Genomic DNA, 22,933 nt, shown 5'->3' on the forward strand with positions numbered 1-22,933 from the left:
GGGGGCGGTGTGCTAGGCGCCATATCGGCGCTATGGCTTGGTCTCGCGCCCCAGTACGTTTAGTCTAATAAGAAATTCATCATCATAAATATGGCATAGTTTTGAGAATAACGATGAAGATGGGTGGGTTGCATCTGAAAAACTGAAAAGGTGGATGAATGAGGTAACATGATATGTGATTCTTTCGAACCAATGTATCAACGTGGTGGCGATTTTGATTGAAGTATGAAACCATGTTCACTTTCCCCTTGAAATAAGTCAAAAATTTTGAATTCAAATATTTTAGGAAGTAGATATCCTTTGTATATCTTCGGTTGTATTCTTTTTTCGTTATGTAGTCCCTTTATATATTGTTTTGAATTTAAATAATTTCAAAAATTTTAGGAAGTAGAATATATGTTTAGGAAGTAGATATCTTTGTATATATTGGGTTGTATTCTTTATTCCTTATGTAATCTCTTTATAATGTGATAAGGATCATCAACGAAATTCAATAGAGCCAGCCAATACCATTTTCTTATAAGATATCGTCAGCCAATCTCAAATCATCTCTCTTCAATGGCTTCCCCAAAGATGAGTTTGAAGCTTCTTGTGGACGTAAAAGGCTCAAGAGTGTTATTTGCAGAAGTACCAAAAGAGTTTGTGGATTTCCTCTTCCATATCTTCTCTTTGCCTTTGGGCACCCTCATCGAGTCCCTTGGATCCAACCAGATGGTTGGTTGCTTAGGAAAACTAAAAGAGAGCATAGATAGCATCAAAGTGGAAGATGAATTCAACCCCATAACAGCTTTCAATGGTGACATATTTCAGTTGTGCTTTTATCATGCTTCTCCTAAAAAACAATCTGTCTACAGATGTGCCAATGCAGCAAAGAAGGTTTATAATGATGATTATGATTATAATTTTAATTTTAAATATGGTAGTAACAAGGCTTGCCAGTCAAACGTGACACTGTATGTGAATTCCATATGTCCCAATTGCATTGGTTCTATGAATGTTCCGATGACAGTCGTAATGCCAGAGGTGGCGGAAACAAATGAGAGAAAGAAGGCAAGGTATGAAAAGGAAGCGGTGAGTTATGTGGTGATGGATAATTTAGAAGTGAAACCAATTATGTCGACCGTTTCTACTATTTCTAGCATTACTCTCATCAGTAAGTTTGGTGTCAAGGATCTGAGTCAGCTTGAGGAGAAGACGGTTACTTTTGGAAAAGATGAGGTACTATTGTCATCTCATATATACACATGTGATATTCTTTTTGAGGTTGTGTTTTAATTTTCAGTTTATTGATAATAGGGTTTGAAGCTGTTAATGGCATCTCTCAAGACAGATAAAGTGCTGACTTCTATCTTTTTGGATTAGAATATAGTTATGGATCTGGTTTATGAAAATCTTTTGATCTAGTTTCATTGTGTCGCATAAAACCTAGTTTTTACCGGTTATATTCTTTTGCTTAAATATTGAAGAACAAACCATCCATTATAAAAGGCGTGGTCGATTTCACTTTTAAGATTAAAAAATCTATTGACTTTTTATCTATACAGCTTTCGATTATCCTAAATGCATTCGATCTTATTTCTTCAGTTAAATATAGACATTAGTTTTATTTTTGTTACAATGGCAAATCTATATATATATTAACAGTGATTTCCATATGGGTTTCCCGCCTAAAATGCATGATCCGTACAACTATGATCCATATGTTATTTTTCCTACACTCATTCATCATTTACAACCCTAATATCATCAAAAACCCTATAAATCTTCTCAACCGTCGTTCCCTTCGTCTCAAACACAAATCTGCATAATCTTCCGTTTCATCGCCAAACGCAAATCATCCCAAACCCAAACTTTGCTACCAATAAAGATCTTCAGTATTTTAATTTTGAGGTGTAGTTGGGGAATAACACCAATCAGAGTCGTTAACTCCGACTCTTGATCAGTTCAAGCTATTGTTGAAGGAGCGAAAGATAATTATGTCCTTCTTACATATGTGATTCATGTTCTGAAAATTATATTAGGCATGGATATTAAAGTTTTTTACTCTTATCAAATCATTCTATGCACACTCATGATGAATTTACTATGGCATCAATTGTTTATAAATCTTGGTTTTGTTTGAATGGGTCATACGTATTGTTATGTTTGTTGTTTGATAAACGTATTCATTTTTTATTTCGATTCAAGTTATAAATTATATGATCTGCTTCTGATTAAAAAAACAAGCATGTTATGTTTTATTTGTAGTTTCTTTTTTACTCGATCGAGGCGATATAAGAGATTTTCATTGTTTGTGTTATTGATCTAGCTTCTAGCTAGAGGTGGCAAGATGGGTCAGTCGTGTAAGTTTAAGTTGAAAACGGTTAGCCTTACTAACAAACATAATAATGTTGAACTTTTATTTTATACATGCCCTAAGGTGTCTTTTACTTCACATATGTTATTTCAAGTCTGCACTAATAAAAGCTGCAATCTTAGAATGGAAATTATCGAATTCAATAATCGCCTAAGTATACTCATTGACGTTTGTCAAGGACTTAATTGGACTATTGTTGCATCCCGAGTTGAGGAAGACTTTTCGATCTAGCCCGAAATAGGAAATCCTGAGTAAGATTATATTATAGATTTTAAATGACGAGATAAATAAAGGCTGCTTTGTTATTAGATTATTGAGAGTCAAACTATATGTTTAAAAGTTGATTATTATCTTCAACATGAGCTTTTCAAGGTAAATTCGGGTCACGACTTATTTGGGATAGTCAACAGCCGGTTTGTTGAGGACTCAAAGTCAAAAGCATTTCACTTTTGGGACTTGATCGCACTGCTAAAAAACGGGAATGTTATTGGGATTTATCTTGCTATCTGATAGTAAGAAATTCAATTTAAAAAAAAAAAAAAAAGAGTAACGGAGAAAACTGACTTTTTGACTTTTTTTGATTCTGTTTTCGTTAGTTGTTTCGTTGGATATGTGCTTCAAGAATGAACCGTGGGTTAATGCTGACTTCTCCACTTATGCCAGTTCATTATGACAAGACTGATGATTCAAGGATACCATTGCTTCCTCCTCAAGATCTAAGTTAAAACATAAAACATGTCAAAGTACTTTTTTTTTTTTGAACGGCGAAACTTCTATTAAAAATAGAAACCGAGCCAGCAAGAAACTGGAACCCGAAAGTTAAACAATTACATCACGAATATTAAAGTCGGACCATCTACTCCAATCAATATTACTAAATTTAGATCTACTCGTTATCCACAGGTACGAGTTCTCTTTGATAAGTTCCGCCGTCCTATTGAAGTGAGTGTGATGATTGTTGAAAGTGTTGTCGTTTCTCGTCTTCCAAATCTCCCAAGCCGCCACCATTAGGACCGCACCAATAATTTTCTTCCATTCTTTCGAACCCTTCATATCTTTAGTCGTTCCAAGTAGTTGACTAAGTGAACAATCTCCAACCGGAAAAGGTAGTTTAAGCCAAACCATAATCGTCCACCAAATAGATTTTGCTATCCAACAATCCCACAAAATATGTTCCACCGTCTCCGGTCTTAAGCCGCACCGCACACATTTATCGTCACCCATAATCACGCCCCGGTGTATAAGATTAACTTTGGACGGAATTCGATTAAGAGTCGCCCTCCACGCAAAGAGATTCACCTTTGGTGGGACCCAATTATTCCACCAAGACCATAATTCCCCATCGTTGGGTTTAGTGACTTCATAAATTTTTTGTCTTAGACCACCAACAGTAAGCTCTTCATTTTCATAGCCTTTCCATCTCCAAATGTCTCTTTCTCCTCTCACAGAAATTCCGTTAAGAGCTTGCACCAAAATATCAAATTGTTGTTTTTCTACCCCATCAGTGGGGTCATGCGCCCACTCCCATTTCCACCTTAACTGATGTCCCACTTCCATATGATCTTTTATTTTTGCTTCTTTATTATGAGTAATCAAGTAAAGGTGTTTAAACTGGTCCTTTAAAGGCCTATCACCAATCCATAAATCATGCCAAAAATATATATCATCTCCTGAACCAGGTATCCCCTTTAAGTTATTGCTTAAGGACAAATTCATCTTGGAGAAATCTTTTTCCACTGCCCCGATGTCTTTCCAAATTCCCGCTATTCTTTTGTTAAACGGGAACGCTTGAACCTCCTTTTTGTTGCCATGAATAGCAACCACCACTCGAACCCAAAGAGCGTTGTGGTTAGTTTTAAGTTTCCACCACCACTTGGCAAGTAGCGAAAGGTTTAAGCTTCTTATATCGCCTACCCCCAAACCTCCATGACGTTTAGGCGCAACCATTTTGTCCCAAGCGATCCATTTTATACTTTTACCACCACCTTTATTGCCCCACACAAAGTTTTTTCTAATTTTCTCGAGCATATTTATGACACCGATAGGCGCCTTAAATATCGACAAATAATAATTAGGGAGTGCCCCAAGAACCGCTTTGGCTAATGTTACCCTACCCGCCAACGACAATGATTTAGCTTTCCACCCGGACAATTTAGCATTAAATTTATCAATTATCGGTTTCCAATATTTGACGCGCTTCATATTAGCCCCAATGGGGAGGCCCAAAAAAGTGCACGGAAACATACCCGCTTTGCAATGGATGAGGTTTGCCATATTTTGATTCTCCTCCTCTTCCACCCCGACCCCGTAAACGCAACTTTTATTTAGATTAACTTTCAACCCCGAACAAAGATTGAAGCATCTTAAAATACGGTTAAGGTTTTTAATATTCTCTTCCGACCATTCTCCGATGAAAATCACATCATCGGCATAAAATAAATGAGATAAAGTCGGTCCTCCATTAGGTAAAACAACCCCTTTGAACACTCCCACATCCACCGCTCTATTCATTAAGATATTTAAGGCTTCCAACATCAAAACAAAGAGAAACGGGGACATCGGGTCGCCTTGTCTAAGACCCCTATATAGTTGAAATTCCGTGGTCGGGGATCCATTGACAAGCACGGAAGATCTACCCGACTTCAAACAAGCCTTAATCCAATTTCTCCACAAGGTCGGGAAATTCATCCCATTAAGAATGTCCAAAAGAAAGTTCCAATTCACCGAATCATAGGCTTTTTGGAAGTCCACCTTAAAAACAAGAATTTGTTTTTTGGTGATTTTAGCCCATGATAAAACCTCACTCAAAATAAGGGGTCCATCAAGAATAGATCTACCTTCAATAAAACCGGATTGAACCGGTGATACAACCGTCGAAAGAACCGGTTTTAATCTATTAGCGAGCACTTTAGCAATAACCTTATACAACATACCTATGAGAGAGATAGGTCGAAAGTCAGAAGCTTCCTTTGGGTCCCGGTTTTTCGGTATAAGAGCAATGAATGACGAGTTGCACCCATAAGTAATCCTTGGCTTGGAGTAAAATTGCTGAAAGATCTTAAAAAAATATTGCTCAAAAAAGCTCCAAAACTTCTTAACAAATTTGAAAGTAAACCCATCCGGACCGGGAGCCTTATCGCCACCACAATCCCACACCGCCTTTTTAATCTCTTCCTTAGAAAACCTCGAGACCACAGATTTAGCTTCAGTAGAAGATAATTTTCGGAACCCGTGCAAAGCAAGAACCGGTCTAACTCTTTTCGGTTCCGAGAATTGCCGTTTAAAAGCCGCTTTTAGTTTCTTTTTAATGAGGTTCGGATCTGAGTATTCGACACCATCCACGACCAAGGAGTGAATTCGGTTAGAAGCTTTTCTCAGGTTAACAACCTTATGAAAAAAGTGAGAGTTTTCATCTCCCAATTTTGCCCAATTATATCTCGCCTTCTGTTGCAAATCCGCAACCCGATTCTTCTCAAAATTCCGGATTCGAAGATTGCACATCACCCTTCTTTCTTTTTCAGTATCATTTAATCCAACAAACTTCGCCTTGACATCTATCGCCTCAATTTCATCTAAGGTTGATTTAAGAATTTTCTCTTCTTCTTGTTTGCCCTTGCTTCTCCATTCTTTAATATTAGACTTTAAAGACTTGAGTAAGTCTCTTAAAAATCCAAATTCATCACTATTCAATTGTTGCAAACCAACTGTGTTATTAACAACATCTTCAATACCCGGTATATCGAGCCAACTATTATAGAATCGAAACGGAGGTGGGCCAAAATCCAGAGTCGAACAAGATAAAAGGATCGGTGAATGATCCGATAAATATCGATTCAAAGCTATACACTTCGCATACGGCCATAAGCACATAAAATCTTCACATACCAATACCCTATCAATTTTACTCATACTAGACCCGTTGTATGGCATATACGTGAAGTCACATCCACCCATTCGGTATTCATTCAACCCGGCGTCCCGAATGAACTCATTGAAAAGAAAAGCACCCCGATTATCGAACTTTGAGTGTAACCGATCTTCCAAGTATCTCACCTCATTAAAGTCCCCAATGATCACCCATAACCCAGGATGCTGTGACCGAATAGCCAAAAGTCTATTCCACAATGAACGTCGCTCTGAAACGTCTCTTGGGGCATAGACGTTAACCACATTCACAAGATTACCCGACCCAGCCATAGAACCCGAGACTAAAATAAAGGAATCATCACAAATCACACCTGTCTTGACGAAAGTCTTTGGATTCCAGATTGAAAACAAGCCACCCGATCTTCCCCGAGCGTTGACTGACACCGAATTTGCTTCAAAGTTTCCCCAAAACCTCCCCAAAAAAGAATCATCCAAATTCGACATTTGAGTCTCCTGAACACAGAGAAACGTCACGTTATTGATACGAACCAATTTTTGCACCCATTGCGCCTTCTCCATCCCGCCTGCCCCTTTTATATTGATAGAGAGAAAATTCATGAGGATTTAAATTTCTCCAGTTCATCCCGAACAAGTGCATTCGTTTGATGTCGAAAATTTTGGAGATTAATTCCCAATTTGTCGCCGACTGAAATCATAGCCTCCGCTTCTTTTAGAATCTGCCCCTCCATCATGTCGATGTTCATGTCTATCGGGATACAGAAGTCTTTCTCCATCGAGTCAAGGTTCTTTACTCTGTTATGTTTCTTTTTTCTTGTGGTGATAAAGGAGACCTCTGATCTGAGTATCTCCTCAATATTGAATGGGTCGCTGTTAGGGATTGATGGTTCAGGGGACTTTTCTCTATCTTCATCACCCATGGTATTGGACTTGGGCTGCTCTAATTCATCATTGCGAGAATTGAGCCCATTAACACCAGATCCATTAATAAAAGTTGAATTACCTGTCCCCACTGGCCCACTATTTGAAAAGTGACCGTTGGAAGCTTCTGACCTTTCCTTCATGCGTGCGCCGCCTCCCTCCTCGAACTCCACCATCCCATGGTGATTTGTCTTTTCCCCATGCCCATGTACTGTGCCCCCATGCGCCTCTTCCTCTTCTCCCGCCCGATTCCCGTTTCCGGCAACAGATTGGGTTTTCGATGACGAAGTAGCTTCTTTATCTGGTGAGACCTCAACGTATCCCGACTCCGACCACTTCTTCTGGTCACCACCATCTTCCTCCGAAACCCGTAAGAAAGAGGGATTCCAAGTCTGATCGATTTCCGTAACCCATATGGGATATGACTTTCCATTGCAAAGCAGATTAATATGTTCGTTTATTTTGACCCCGTGATCCACCAATATTCCTAGTGTTTCCGAAGACAAATTACCGATTGAGACCGACGTTTCCGACGGTTGCATTATCTTCCCGAACTTGGATCCTATGTCATTGAACGTCTTCCTATCCCACAAGTGCCAAGGAACACCCGCAATGGATAACCATGCGATTCGTTGAAACTTAAGAACTTGATCCTTCCACAATTCCATGAGTGAGAACCATTTATCCCACCGTTCTTGCTTTTCTATGAATAAGTACGTGTCTTCCTTTGAAAAGAATGTTAGGATAACTCTAGCTCCACCCAAATACTTCAACTCCTTAACTCCTGTTTCAGAGAAAAGCATCTCCTGATGAAAGGCGTTCATTGCCGGGATATCCCGGAAGTTTCCTAGCACCACTGTGTCCTCCCCAATACCCGAGTTCACTGGCTCAACCGGCTTCACTACTATTGAACGTATTAACGTAACGACACTCCCTTTCCCGACAAGCGCATCCTTGAACGAGTGGTTGTTTCTTGATTTCTCCACCTTTGTATTCGGGGCATCATCAGTTGGGTATTGCTTAGTCTGATGACTCCTTGTGTAACCCTTCCCATTGTCTTCACTTATGGACTGAACCTTGAATCTCGACCCGTCCTTATCAAATTTCGCCATGTTTACTCCAAGTTTTGCTCCATCAATGGTTACCTTTGAGAGTTCCAGAATCCAATCCCGAGTCCTCACTATGTTGGAAAGTCTCAGAAATCCGAAACGGTTTCCTGCCGCGTCCCTTTTGGAAGGAACAAAGGCATCTTCCAAGTTCTTGAAATGACAAAACGCATCCCAAAGTCTGTCGGAATCGCACCAGTTTGGAAGGTTGGAAATAAAGAAAGTAGTCGTTCTTTGAAGATGGTTCCATCGGTTCCTTTGCTTTGCTTCCCATTTCTTCTGACTTTTGCTTTTGTACACATCCCAGTTTTCCGTTGCAGACCTCTCTCCATTAGCTATCTTCTCTTGTTCTATTCTCTTGCGTCTTCTTAATTCTTCGATGTTGTCATAAAACTCCTCGTGAGGTGTTCTTTTACTTGGCCTGAAATTTCTCTGGCTATGCTCCATTTGACCGTTAGCAAAGACGTTTTATGTCAAAGTACTTGTATCCCATTTCAATTTTACTAATTATTTAGGCATGTCAAAGTACTTATATCCCATTTCAATTTTGCTAATTATTTAGGCATGTCTTTCTTTTTCCTACATGTTTCAAGACTGAATGAGAATTAATAAGAGATTTTGTTGAACGGTGACCAATGCTCAATATACCTTTTCTATGTAGATGGTTTTATTTCTTTAAATTCGTGTAACACACGGGGCAATAACCTTAGTATATATAATATTCAAAATATAGAACTTAAATATGTTTTGGAATACAAATACCTTTATTTGCTTATTGCTACTAGCTGTAAAGAGTTGTCATCCACAACACCTTCCACCTTTTAAAAATCATAAAAATGTAGAGAACTGGTAGAAGTATCCATCGCGTTGGACGGTGTTCATTTTGGTATATTGTAGAAGCCAAGTGTTTGTTAGATAAAGTGTATTACTTTTAGTCACATCAGTTGTTTTAGTTACATTCGTTGTGCAAAAGTGTGTTCATAAGAAGTTCTTCAAACGTTTTTGTTGTCCTTCATCAGTGTTCCCTTGTTTTCTTTGTGTTATGGGTTAGATTTGTGAATTACAAGTTTGTTTAAGAACTGTAGTCGAAGATTATGTATTGGTATGTAGCGTTTTTGTTCTACCAGGTGATTCGACTTGTGGACGTTGTAGAAACATAAACAGAACGTGTCTTCAACGAGTGATGTCAACGGCAATGGTCCGAGCCACAATCTGCAAAACAGTACACTATTAGCACTCGTTACAGGAATGGAGTGATTTCAGTAACTACCATCCGGCGTGAGAACGAATCTTGAAAATAGAGATGAGTAAAGTATTAGAGAGAGAGTTGAGAGTGAATGAATGCTTACCTTGGAGTTTGTTCCCTTTTTATAATGTTCGGTGGACCTACCCAAGCCCGATGGGTATACCCGAAACCCGAAGCATTTGGGACGGGTATACCCGATACCCGACAGGTATTGGGCCGGGTATGGGTATGGAAAAAAATATTTTGCGGGTATTGGAAGGGTTTGGGATTAGATGATACCCGACCCAAAACTTTTAAGTTTTATATTTATTTTGAGTAAATTATGATTTTGGCCCCTGTGGTTATATCAGTTTTACCCTTTTAGCCCAAAAAAAAAAATTAACATCTAAGACCCCAACGTCTTTTTTTTCTAACCCTTTCGGCCCCTAACACTAACCCCATCCATTAAATGTTAGGGGCCAAAAGGGTTAGAAAAAAAGACGTTAGGGGCCAAAAGGGTTAGAAAGATGTTAAAAAAAATTAGGTTAAAAGAGTAAAAATGATATAAGCACAGGGGCCAAAATCATAATTTACTCATTTATTTTCATTTAACTATAGTTTAGTAATGTTTCGTATTCCTGTAGCTTTATTATTTAAACTTTTCATTTTTTATATATTTTTTATGACATTATTCATATTTATATGCTACAAAACACAAAATTATGTTTGAGATTAATAATATAATATATTTACATTTTTTAAATATATTAAATATTATTGTGATGATGACAATATGTATGTTATTTATCATAATTTAATACATTATATGGATTTTTGAAACATAAAATTATAAAGGAAAGTATAAAATATATATACATGAAAATTACAACCTATATACCCGATACCCGCGGGTATGCTCGATACCAGATGGATAAATACCCGTCAAATACCTGGCGGGTAACGGGCCGGGTATGGGACAAGATTTTACAACCAGGTATGGGATTAGCCATACCCGACCCATACCTGACCCATTGCCATCCTTATCGATGGTTTTAGAGTTTCCCTTTTATTTGGAATGTAGGTTACATTGGGATCAAACCCATATTTAGGAGATCATGGATAACTTCCTAATATTTTGGAGATTTGGCAGATACTTTATCTTTACCTTGCATAGGAAGACTCTGGAATAATATGTACTATATTATCTATACTATATTATAATGCATGAGGGATGGGTATTTTAAGATACCCAAAAAATAAGAACTTTTCCACCCCTTTAATTATAGAAAGACCCCTAAAATGAGAGTAGTTTGGTCTTTTAAACACTATTTATTTTTTAGCCCCTAAACTTATTACACTTAAATCCCTAAGTTTTAACAAAATTATAGATGATTAGGTACATTTTCCCCCTCCACAACAAACTTATAATTCTTTTACGTATTCTTGTCATATCTTATTAATTATAATGTTTTTTAAAAAAAAAATCCAAAGATAGCATGACGACCTATACATTTTTGTGAACGTTTCGGTAGCTGTCTTGTTCAGTATCGACGTGCGGATTAAAAGGTACAAGTAGATGATGCATTATTGTACAAGTGATCATTGCAAAGAAGTAGAATAAGTAAATCAATAAACTTTATGTAATCATTTTAATTGTGTCATGTTTGTATTTGATTACTAGAAACTATAAAAAGTATTATAGTATAGATTCAATGACTAAATATTAGTTATATTATAAAACTATAACAATCTACGTGAATATTTCAGTTTTGTATAAATATTATTTGACAAAGTAAAAAATGATTAGATATATGCTATTTATTAGCATGAGTTATTCCGATTTTGTATAGATATTATTTGAAAAAGTCAAAAATTGACTAGATATATATGCTATATATTATCATGGGTTTGACTCATTTTAAAATGAATATTTCGCCATATGTTGGTATAGATATAATAACAAACTTTCTACGAAAAAGGATGAAAAAAATTAAGTGGGAAACAACTTTTAAAATTTAAAAAGTCTTTACACTATGAATCTTAAAAAAATGATAGGTTACATAATTACAATGTTTGAGGTGAACAATAACTGAATCATTAACCAAAACCGAACCGAAAACAAACGAAACCGAACGAAACCGAACGAAATCAACCAACAAATGAATTAGCTGAAAACCAATTAACGAAAACCTGAATGAACCAAAATTAGTTATTGATTTTTTGTATCCCTATTTAACCCAAATTAACCGAACCATTCAATCATATATTTCTAGCTTTTATACCTTTAGTTCATGTATATATTTTACACATCCATTTTATGTATTTATACTTCTACTTCACGTATTTATACCTAAATTTCATGTATTTCTAAGCAAAAATATTAGCCAAAGTTTGGTTTTGGCTATTAAACGAATCGAACAAAAAACCGTCAAACTAACCAAATAATTAAAATTGATAACAGAAAACCAATTGGTTAACCGATGACTTCGTTTGAGGATAAGAACCAAAACAACTGAACCATACATACCACAAGGAAATGGACTAACAAATGATTTCGCCTATGGCATATATCCACCAAAATGATGTTATAATAAATATTGCACGAATAAGAAAAACTACCAGAAATGAGTACCACAATGCAAAGTGTCACCCCCGCCGCATCGCGCGGGCACCCTGCTTGTTAAAATATATGTTTGACCAAGCTGGGTCATTCCTCATCATGTCCCCTAGTCCGATGTTATGTGATTTATGCATGGGATTGGACTTAAAAAAAAGACAAAAGGTACATAACCCTGGGAGAATAAAAAAATCCATGCTCTAAAAAATGACATGTCGCGACGGCCTGTGTTAGTTATGTGACAACTGAGACAACCCGGGGGGGTCACGTGCTTTTTATTAGGCTTCAAATTCGAAATTCAAAAAAGGTGTGAGTTTGGTATAAGTTGGGGAAGGGAGTGCCTTTTAGAGAAACATTTCCCCCAAACTCCCAAGTGTTACACGTTCGCCTTCTCTTATTTGTGATGGCTCCCAAAACCTTCGATCAATCGAAAGCCGATGATTCCTAATATCGCAAGTTGTCCTTCAATAATCTGCTAAGAGAATATGGAATTAGGCCGGAATGGTATCCGGTGCTTCCATCCGAGAAAGACGTCGCCTTTCCCTTGAAGGAGGGAAAATTACCCTATTTGTTGATTTCTTCAAGTTCTGCAATTTTCGACTTCCGATGACGAAGTTTTGTAAGGAAGTATTAGATGACTATGCCATCCATCTTTCACATGTACATCCTCTTGGTCTTGCCATTTTGAATATGCCTCATTAAGCCAGAGGCATGTGCTGGAAATTTTGGTGTTCAAGGCATTTTATTGTTTAGTTTGGAAAGCCCCTTTCTTTACCTTTAACCTCTGAGGGACGGATGTTACGTGTTTACGATCGTTGCCCTCGAGTTCAAAAGACAAAGATTGGAAGAATAAATTCTCTTATCTAGATGTTGGCGTTATTCCCAGCGACATGTCATGGCGGGTTATGGTACCCATGGAGAAAGTGAAAGACATAGCGCCTCACGTAGACGAGTACAAGGAGAATGCTCTATTCAAAATTTTATGTATGCACCCCTACGAATGTATAGTGATTCCAAAGGGTGCCCTGGTGCTCATAGGGATAAGTCAAACATGGAAGAACAATCAGCTATATCCCGGGTTCAGAAGTACTGATCGCGGTAAGCATCTATTGTATTAATCTAATGTATGTGTTATGACTGTTATGGCTTATAAGATTTGTAATTATCAAGTACATGGTCGTTTTTTTACTTCATTGATCCGGAAAAGGGCGCTATTGATAAGTGTGGATGATCGATTGGTAATAGCCCCTCAATTGTGACCAATCCCAACTCACTAGGCTCATCAGCGCCTCGCCCAACCAACTCCGCTCACTCACCGTCCACTACATCATCTACTCTAACCAACCAACCCTCTACCACCACCATTAATTTAACCCAACTGTTACCACCACCTTCACTCCCATTAGATCTGCCACCCACCACATCCACCTACCACATGAATACCCAGTCTATTAGGTATCGTTCCAAGCATAATGTAACATCCGTCAAAATTGACTCCCAAAATCCGACCCGTTTTGAACTTTTTTGAGTTTTATTTTACTATAATAACCATTTCGTTCGAATTTGTCGTATGTATGCATATACATAGATATGTGTATTTATATAAATGAAATACATGAAATATAAACCTATCGTGTATATATATCAAAACGCATATATCTCCTTATAAAAGTCCCTTATATTTATATTTGTTCACAGAATTTGAACTTGAAGGGTTATTATCGCTTTATTCTAAAATACGAACTTCAGGGACTACTTGGTAATATTACAAAACTTAGTTTTAAGAAAACAAAAAACACAAAAACGGTGGACCTAGGACTCGAACCCGGGTCTCACCAACAAAAACACACGCACATAACCACTCTACCAAGACTCTATATCTGTTGTTAACCAGAAACATCTTATATATATATATAGAGTAGGGTTCCTGCGGAAAGTGTGTTTTTCCTAGAAAGTCTAGGAAGCGATCTGGGCCATCCGATTGGTGTGTTTAATGGTTGAGATCATCTTAGTGGCATTTTGGTAATATGTGTGTGATAATAATTAATTGATTTAATAGATTGGGGGTATTTTGGTCATTCAATGTCTTTTAAATCAATTAACAAACTGTCAAACATTAACCCACGTCCTAAAATCACGCGATTTTCTCTCTACCCACTTCCTAAAACCCTAATCCATACCAAAATTCGCTAGTTTCATGGATGAAGATAAGAAAATTCGAAAAAAAATACAAGCGTTAGTTGCTATTTAACTTGTTGATTGTGTTCTAGAACTCGAATTTTTATCATCTGCGTGTTCTTTTTTTGGTAATTTTGAGGCAAGAGATTCAAGATTATTGAAACAACGAAGAAGATTGATATTCCGATGTGTTCCAAAAAATGTTCCAATCAGGCGTCGTCGATCATAGGTGCGTTTTTTTATGTATTTTTCAAAACTAGGGTTTCAAAATTGTGTTTATTGTAATCGATCATTGCTGGCTGTTGATACCAGTGTGTTATATGCAAATATGAATTGTGTGTTTGACAATAGATTTTATATGGGTGTGTTTTACAATTATAATGACTTGTAGTTGTGTTTAAGGTAAATGTGTTTTACGGTGTGTTTATGTTGCTGTGTTTTAAGGTTTATGTGTTTTACCATTTTAATGTTGATGATGACAGTGTGTTGAAGACGAAGACACTGGGTTGTGTTGAAGACGAAGACACTGACAGCGTGTCCAGCAATCTGCTTGCTGTTAAAACACAATGTCAAGAAATCTGCTTGCTGTTAAAACACAGCGTCAAGAAATATGCTTGCTGTTAAAACACAATGTCCAACAATCTGCTTGTTAAAACACAGCGTCAAGGAAATCTGCTTGCTGTTAAAACACAATGTCAAGAAATCTGCTTGCTGTTAAAACACAATGTCAAGAATCCTCCAGCAATCTGCTTGCTATTAAAACACAGCGTCAAGAAATCTGCTTGCTGTTAAAACACAATGGCCAGCAATCTGCTTGCTGTTAAAACACAGCGTCAAGAAATCTGCTTGCTGTTAAAACACACTGTCAAGAACTCTGCTTGCTGTTAAAACACAATATCAAGAATCCTCCAGCAAAATTGCTTGCTGTTAAAACACAGCGTCAAGAAATATGCCTGTTGTTAAAACACAATGTCAAGAATCCTCCAGCAATGTTTAATCCTTTTTTACGAATTCATGTGAATATGTTGTATGGATTGTATGATTTAAATTGAAACTATCAATTTGAATTAAATGGGATATTTAGTTTCCATAATTTTATAGTTAGTTAGTTATCCTAATTAAATAATCCATAATTAAATTAATATTCAAATTACACAATTGCCCTTTTAGTTAAAATCCTACAATGCCACATGTCGCGTTCTTATTGCTTCCTAGACTTTCTAGGAAAAACACACTTTCCACCCAACTCCTACTGTATATATATATACATGAAATATAAACCTATCGTGTATATATATCAAAACGCATATATCTCCTTATACAAGTCCCTTATATTTATATTTGTTCACAGAATTTGAACTTGAAGGGTTATTATCGCTTTATTCTAAAATACGAACTTCAGGGACTACTTGGTAATATTACAAAACTTAGTTTTAAGAAAACAAAAAACACAAAAACGGTGGACCTAGGACTCGAACCCGGGTCTCACCAACAAAAACACACGCACATAACCACTCTACCAAGACTCTATATCTGTTGTTAATCAGAAACATCTTATATATATATATATAATCTTTCAAAGCACATCTTCTTTCAAAAAGATTTTGCCGCCCAACACGTCTGTAACTTTAGAAACAACGACCAATGCCCGAAATCTTCGAAATTGATTTACTTACCGAACGAGAATCGATAGTACAGCTGGTATAACCGCGTTTTCCTTATTTTTTTTTTTGGAAATCATCATCATCATCATCATCATCGATCCATTTTTTATTTGTTCACACACCAACAAACTCACACTCTCATTGATCATCGATCCATTTTCGTCCATCTCCTTTCTCTCACTCGGTAACAAGCAGTTGGAACCACTTGCAACCACCGGAGAATCCAGACGTCGCCGGAGACACCGGAGATCACATCTCAACGTTTCGGTATATATTCTTTTCTTTTTCTTCGATTCAATCTATTCTTGTATTATTTTCTTTATGTTAAACTGTCGAAACATATTAATCAAAAACGAAATGTATTAACAGTACGTAGTGTGTCTCTTGTTCTGTTAGTTGTCTTCAGCCTTAGCATGTTGTTTTTCATTTTTTGTTTTGTTGGTTAGGTCTGGGGCTTCAGCCTTTGTAGAGACCATCTTCCTAGCTTTAGCATGTTGTTTTTCATTTTTTGTTTTGTGGTTTTCAGTGTCTTGCTAGGTCGTGTGTTTTGATTGATGCTTTATTCGGTATGAAATAGTTTCACTAGCTATTAAGAAAATATATGTATAGTACCTGCTCAAAAGAGGAGGGTCTGTACATGGGTATGTTTGGATGGCAGGCCCTTAAAGTAAGCAAATCACCTTCTAGCCCCCATTTACTATAATTTATGCTTAATCGTCATCATCGTCGTCATTTACATGCTTGATTACCATTTTGAATTCAGTTTTTGCATAGCATCATTTGAGACTGTTTCAATAAATTAATCTTATATTAACTGTTTCATTAAATTTTAAATGTTTCAATACAATATAAGTTTATTCTTTCGCCTTTGAATAGAAGTGCTCTTTGAAAAAGGCCTTGGCTTTTTTGGAAACCAACATTTTAAGACGAACGCTTCTAAATTAAAGGAGGTATCCTTTTAGTTTTTTTATTACAACTTGTGCTTCCTACGTTTACACTATGTTCCCGAGTCATTTAACAGGGGGAGGTGAGGGGAGGGGAGGGGAAGAAAAATTTTCTCTCCCAATCTCTCCAATTTGGGAGAATGAATATATGGTCATATTTGGTCATATTTTCTTCCCTTTTCCCTCCCCTCCCCCTGTTAAATGAAACTCGGGAACATGATTTATCATATTTTCATCTCTTTTTCCTCCCCTCCCCCAGTGGCGGACCCAGGATTTTATTTCAATGGGGTCCATTTTCGGGTCGGTCCTCGTTCGGGTCGAGTTAAAGTGAGGTTTGAACTAGATTTAAAAAAAAATAAGAAAAATGGGCTTATAAGGATTGAACCCATGACCTCTTGGTGGAAAAGAGAAAGATTTACCACTACACCAGCTTTCTTTTTATTTCTATGGTGTCCACCTAATTGTATTTATGGGATCCATATACAATTTAATATACCGAATCTACTATTTTTTTTTTAAAAGATTGGGGTCCGGGGACCCCGGTGGCACCAATGTGGGTCCGCCCCTGCCCTCCCCCTGTTAAATGAGTCTCGGAAACAGAGTGTTAATGTAAACTAAAAACCCCTCTAGACTTTTTTTTGGTGCCAGAATGTATATAGAATGAAGCATACATCATTTAACTATCCCATGTAGCCGTTAAAAACTTGCATTGCCATGAAGTGCCGGGGCTTTTATACACATACACACCTTTAATAGTATTTTTTTTGTAATCGCTTGAAGGCTTGATTTATTTTTCCACCCTTATTGTTGACCCCGCGGCAACGCACGGATTTCCCACTAGTACTTAATATATACTCAATTAATACAAGAGTTTAGAATTTTGATTACAACTTTTTTTCACTGTGAAAATCATTCTATTTCTTGGTGGTGGATTGCTTGGTACAATTTAAAATAATTACACTATTTATGGATTTATATATATTTTGAAACTATAAAATAATTGCACTATTTAATGATTTAAATGTATTTTGAAACTAAAATGTATTTAATGATTTAAATGTATTTTGAAAGTGGATAATCTCCTAGAAAAGTTTGAGATTTTTCTATATTTTAGAAAGTAAAATATATTTGTATACGTGAGAATTCAAAATAAGTCAATATTTTGAATTGAAATGGTGGTTCTATATTTTAGGAAGTAAAAATATTTTGAAAGTAAAAGATCGTTTCATGTTCTCTGGTACGCACGACACCAAGTCCAGCAAGTCCAGGTATGTTGATTTCATCGATTGTTATTGTTTCTGCATCGATTGTTAATGTTTTTGCATCGAATATTTTTTGTTTTTGCATCACATCTTGCTGTTTTTGCATTAAATATTATTGTTTTTGCATCAAATATTATTGTTTTTGTGTAATTCATGTTAATATGCTGAAAACAGTTTTATGTGATTGTTTTTTTATGTAACGAATCTTGTTGTTTTACATGTTATTATGTATTATTTGTTTGTTAAGAAATAAGAAAATAGAAAACAAAAAAAAGCAATAAACTTTTTGTGGTGGGATAGTTCATAGTAGGTCGTTGGGTATGAATCAGTTTATTGGTTCAGTGCATACTTGTTCTTGTGTGTATGGTATACAGATGAAAGAAAATAATTAATGTCCATTTGTGATACAAAAACTGAATTTATCTTCTGATGATCATCTGGTTAAAAAGTTCTACACCACTGATTTCTTTTGACAACAACAGATTTTAAGAACTGTAATATTAATATTAATATTTCGGTCCTCACAATTTATGTCTAAGTTTTGCCACTAGCTGATTTTGTCTATGAATATGGTACAAAAAAGTTGTTTTAAATAAACTGACAAATATGTCCAAACCTCAGGGACGATTTTGACAATTTACTTTTTTTTTTCTTTTGGTACACGCAAGGAAACAAAAATGAAAATAGGATTTTTTTTTTTTTTTTTTTTTTTTGTGTTCTTTGTTAACTGCGGCAACAGAAAACAAAAACAAGAAAAAGGTGTACGTGAGATCCATTATCTCATTCTTGGGTTTATGGATCGTAAAAATAAAAAGAAGTTTCAGAGATCGATAATTTCCTTTGGTAATATCTCTCACTAGCTTACTCGTTTTCTTTTATTCCATATTCCATATACTTAAGTAGATTGTTTCAAGTAAATGATGATTATCGTTGTAGTATACCTAAGTGGATTCGAAGCGGCTCTAGTAGTCTCGTAGTTTTTACTAGGTTTCCATGCTAAAATTTAATCTCTTTATTGTTATTTTTATACTCTTTTGGGGCTGGTTTGATTGCATTATATAAATGTTTGAATCCTCGCATGTTCATTCAAAGGGTAATTCCGCTACTTGTTTACCGTCTGTGACCAGGTTACGCGAGAACTCATCAATGGCATCCCCAAAAATGAGTCTGAAGCTTCTTGTCGACAGAAAAGGCTCTAGAGTGTTATTTGCAGAAGTACCAAAAGAATTTGTGGATATCCTTTTCCGTATCTTCTCTTTGCCTCTAGGGACCCTCATCGAGTCCGTTGGATCCGAATGGATGGTGGGTTGTTTGGGAAAACTCAAAGATAGCATAGAAAGCCTCCGCGGAAACTACCTTCAACCTGGCATCAAAATGGAAGACGTCTTCAATCACAAAACAACTTTCAATGGTGACATATTTCGGTTGTCCTATGATGAGGCTCAATCTGGTTCATCTAAACCAGTTTATAGATGTCCCAATGCAACAAGAAAGTACTATGATTCTGATTCTAATTCAGGTTCTCGTTTTGGTTATGATTATGATTATCGCAATTACAAGGCTTGCGAGTCAAACGTGACATTGTATGTGAATACCAAATGTCCCAATTGTCGTCGTTCTATGAATGTTCCCATGACTGTCGTAAGGCCAAAGGAGGTACTCGCGGAAACAAAGAAAACGGACCAGAAAAGGAAGAGAGGGTATGTAAAGGAAGTTGCGACTTATATGGTAATGGATGATTTGGTTGTGAAACCAATGTCCACCATTTCTAGCATCACCGCCATCAATAAGTTTAGTGTCGAGGATCTAAGTCAACTTGAGGAGATGACCGTTTCTTTTGGAAAAGAAGAGGTACAATATATTGTCATCTCATATATATAAACATGTCATATTCCTTATTCTTTATGAGGTTGTTTTAAACTAAAAACAACCCATAAAATCTGCTTTTAAAACCCACCAATATCTGTCTTGTTTCCCCCCGTTCTCATTTTAATGCGGTAAAATATTGGATATCGGTCAAGGACCAATATTTCAGATATAGGTTATCTCGGTGAGAATAGCAATTTAACACTAATAATTCGGTGATATATAGGTTATATACTGGTCAAATATCGGTGATATATTGGTTATATCTGTCAATATCAATATCGCCTATAATATTGTTACCAATATTCTGACCAATATTTGATGCCGATATTTTACTAGGTGACCGATATAACCGACATATCACCGGTATTAACTGCATAGCTACTCTTTAATATTTCTTGGAGTCTAACCCACTCTACGGGTATCTATCAGAAGAATAACCATCTTGAATCGGTCCTAACAATTTTAGTTTTCAATTTATTGATAACAGGGTTTGAAGCTGTTAAAGGCATCTCTGAAGACGGATAAAGTGCTCACAGCTATCTTTATGCATTAGAATATAGTTATGGGTCTCGTTTATGAAATCTTTTGATCTAGTTTCATTCTGCAATTAATAAATTTTCTTAACCTTTTGAAGAACATACTATCGATTTGGACGGCATGCTCAATTTCGATTTTAAGATTAAATCTGTTGACTTTTTGTTTATATTGCTTTCGATTGTCCTATATTAATTAAACGCTGTAAGTATAAAATTTTGTTTTATTTTGGTTAAAGTGGCAAATATGTATATTATTCAAAATATAGAACTCAAACGTGTCACTGCTGATTTGAGATGGCTTTATTTGCTACTTGTTTATAAATTGAACAGAATCTAAGCAAATTGAAAGATGACAAAAACAAATAAAGAAGACCGCAAAATGAGGTGTGCTATGTGTACGTATTGTGTTTGTGTTTGTGTTGTGATTTACTCGATGCATTAAAATTTTCAACAATGTAACCATGGAGCGCCTCCACCCATCTAACACTATTAGGGGTAGGGGCGCTCCACTAGTTCACGCGTGGAAATGTTGGCCGACGGCGGTGTTTAACGTGCATCAATGCGTGAAGAAGGTGTTATCACGGGGCGCCCCGACCCCCTTAGAAAGTTTAATACATTGGGATTTTAATCTTAAAACTAACATACGGATTGACTTGTTAACTCAACAGCTATATATAGTCATTTGAATTTCTAAATACTTCGGAAGATGATTTAAGGGGAAAATTAGCCGTTCAAAAAAAAAACTTCGAAAGATGGCCACCAATTCATTGATTTTTGTTTGGTAATTGCATGGACGGGTTGGTGTTCCCACGAATCTTGCAATCTACCGCAACATTTACCCGCATCATAGCAGGCCACCAAGAGACCTTTTCTAGAAAAGAGTTAATTACACAAATAGGTCATGTGGTTTATACCTAATTTCGCCTTTGGGTACTAACTTCTTTTTTTAACAGGTTTGGGTTCTATGGTTTTAATTTTGTAACACATTTGGGTACTAACAACAAAATTAGTTAATTAATGACTAAAATACCCTTGGATTTTTTTAAGTTTATCAATGTAACACATTTGGTTACTAACACCTAATTTTATTTAAGTTTAAATCAATTTTACAAAATTTATTTTTTTTATTTTCATCTTTTTATTATATCTCTTAATTAACATAAACTCTATTTGTTTTTTTTCATATTTTTATTAAATGTCTTATTTAACATAAAATCTACTTGTTACAACAGTATTTTTTTAAATAGATTTTTTTAAATAAAATCTACTAGCTATATAGTTTTATGTAAATTAAATTTCTTACTCGTTTTACATAATGTAAACCTTACTCGTTTTCAATTTTGGATTGAAATGATTGATAATAATAAATATCTTTCATGTAAAAAAATTTAAGCCTTTTTTAACTCGTTTTTTTGTTTATTTACATTTTACTATTTTAGAAAGATATTTAACTTACATAAAACTATATAGCTAGGTATTTTAGATAAAACTAAAAAAAATTAAGCCTTTTTTAACTCGTTTTTTTTGTAAAAAAAAGATATTTAATTTACATAAAACTATATAACTAGTAAATTTTACTGGTACAACTAGTAGATTTTATGTAAATTAAATATTTTTCTAAAATAGTAAAATGTAAATGAACAAAAAAACGAGTTAAAAATGGCTTAATTTTTTTTACTTGAAAGATATTTACTATTATTATTATTATCAAACATATATATCCAAAATTGAAAACGAGTAAGGTTTGCATTTTTAAAACTAGTAAAAAATTTAATTTACATAAAACTATATAACTAGTAGATTTTATTTAAAAAATCTATTTAAAAAATACTGATGTAACAAGTAGACTTTATGTTAAATAAGAAATTTAATAAAAATATGAAAATAAAAAATAAATAGACTTTATGTTAATTAAGAGATATAATAAAAAGATGAAAATAAAAAAAATTAATAGATTTTGTAAAATTGATTTAAACTTAAATAAAATTAGGTGTTAGTACCCAAATGTGTTACATTGATAAACTCAAAAAAATGCAAGGGTATTTTAGTCATTAATTAACTAATTTTGGTATTAGTACCCAAAGGTGTTACAAAATTGAAACCATAAAACCTAAACATGTTAAAAAAAAGTTAGTACTCAAAGACTAAATTAAGTATAAACCACATGACCCATTTGTGTAATTAATTCTCTAGAAAATAACTAATGCACTATTTTTCTAAACTACACCTTTAATTAATTAATTAATGATATGATGTTTTCAAATAGTTATGTGGGTTTTTGACATCCATTGATTTTTTCTTTGTTTAATTACCTTCCACATTTCTTTTTTCACATTCAGGACCATGATCGTGCATTCCCTTTCATCTCTA

The 22,933-nt window shown here is 35.4% G+C and overlaps 2 protein-coding genes across 2 annotated transcripts; both read left to right on the forward strand.

The window, feature by feature from the left end:
- Positions 1-558: 558 nt before the first annotated feature.
- LOC110869822 lies at positions 559-1,362 on the forward strand. Its single transcript, XM_022119039.1, has 2 exons — positions 559-1,218; positions 1,297-1,362. The coding sequence occupies exons 1-2, from the start codon at positions 559-561 to the stop codon at positions 1,360-1,362; spliced, it is 726 nt and encodes a 241-aa protein (XP_021974731.1).
- A 16,727-nt stretch (positions 1,363-18,089) lies between these two features.
- LOC110870994 lies at positions 18,090-20,680 on the forward strand. Its single transcript, XM_022120009.2, has 3 exons — positions 18,090-18,164; positions 19,286-20,009; positions 20,515-20,680. Exons 1-3 carry the CDS (start codon positions 18,124-18,126, stop codon positions 20,578-20,580), a joined length of 831 nt encoding a protein of 276 aa, XP_021975701.2. The 5' UTR covers positions 18,090-18,123; the 3' UTR covers positions 20,581-20,680.
- The last annotated feature ends 2,253 nt before the right edge of the window (positions 20,681-22,933 follow it).

The sequence above is a fragment of the Helianthus annuus genome, chromosome 8 (genome assembly GCF_002127325.2).
Source record: "Helianthus annuus cultivar XRQ/B chromosome 8, HanXRQr2.0-SUNRISE, whole genome shotgun sequence".
In the NCBI taxonomy this organism is placed as follows: Eukaryota; Viridiplantae; Streptophyta; class Magnoliopsida; order Asterales; family Asteraceae; genus Helianthus; species Helianthus annuus.

Excerpts from the sequence above, each read along its gene's own strand:
- LOC110869822 (XM_022119039.1), top strand. The coding sequence starts at position 559 with ATGGCTTCCCCAAAGATGAGTTTGAAGCTTCTTGTGGACGTAAAAGGC. Across the intron at positions 1,219-1,296 it reads TTACTTTTGGAAAAGATGAG|GGTTTGAAGCTGTTAATGGC; the intron begins GTACTATTGTCA and ends TATTGATAATAG.
- LOC110870994 (XM_022120009.2), top strand. The coding sequence starts at position 18,124 with ATGTTCTCTGGTACGCACGACACCAAGTCCAGCAAGTCCAG. Across the intron at positions 18,165-19,285 it reads ACCAAGTCCAGCAAGTCCAG|GTTACGCGAGAACTCATCAA; the intron begins GTATGTTGATTT and ends GTCTGTGACCAG. Across the intron at positions 20,010-20,514 it reads TTTCTTTTGGAAAAGAAGAG|GGTTTGAAGCTGTTAAAGGC; the intron begins GTACAATATATT and ends TATTGATAACAG.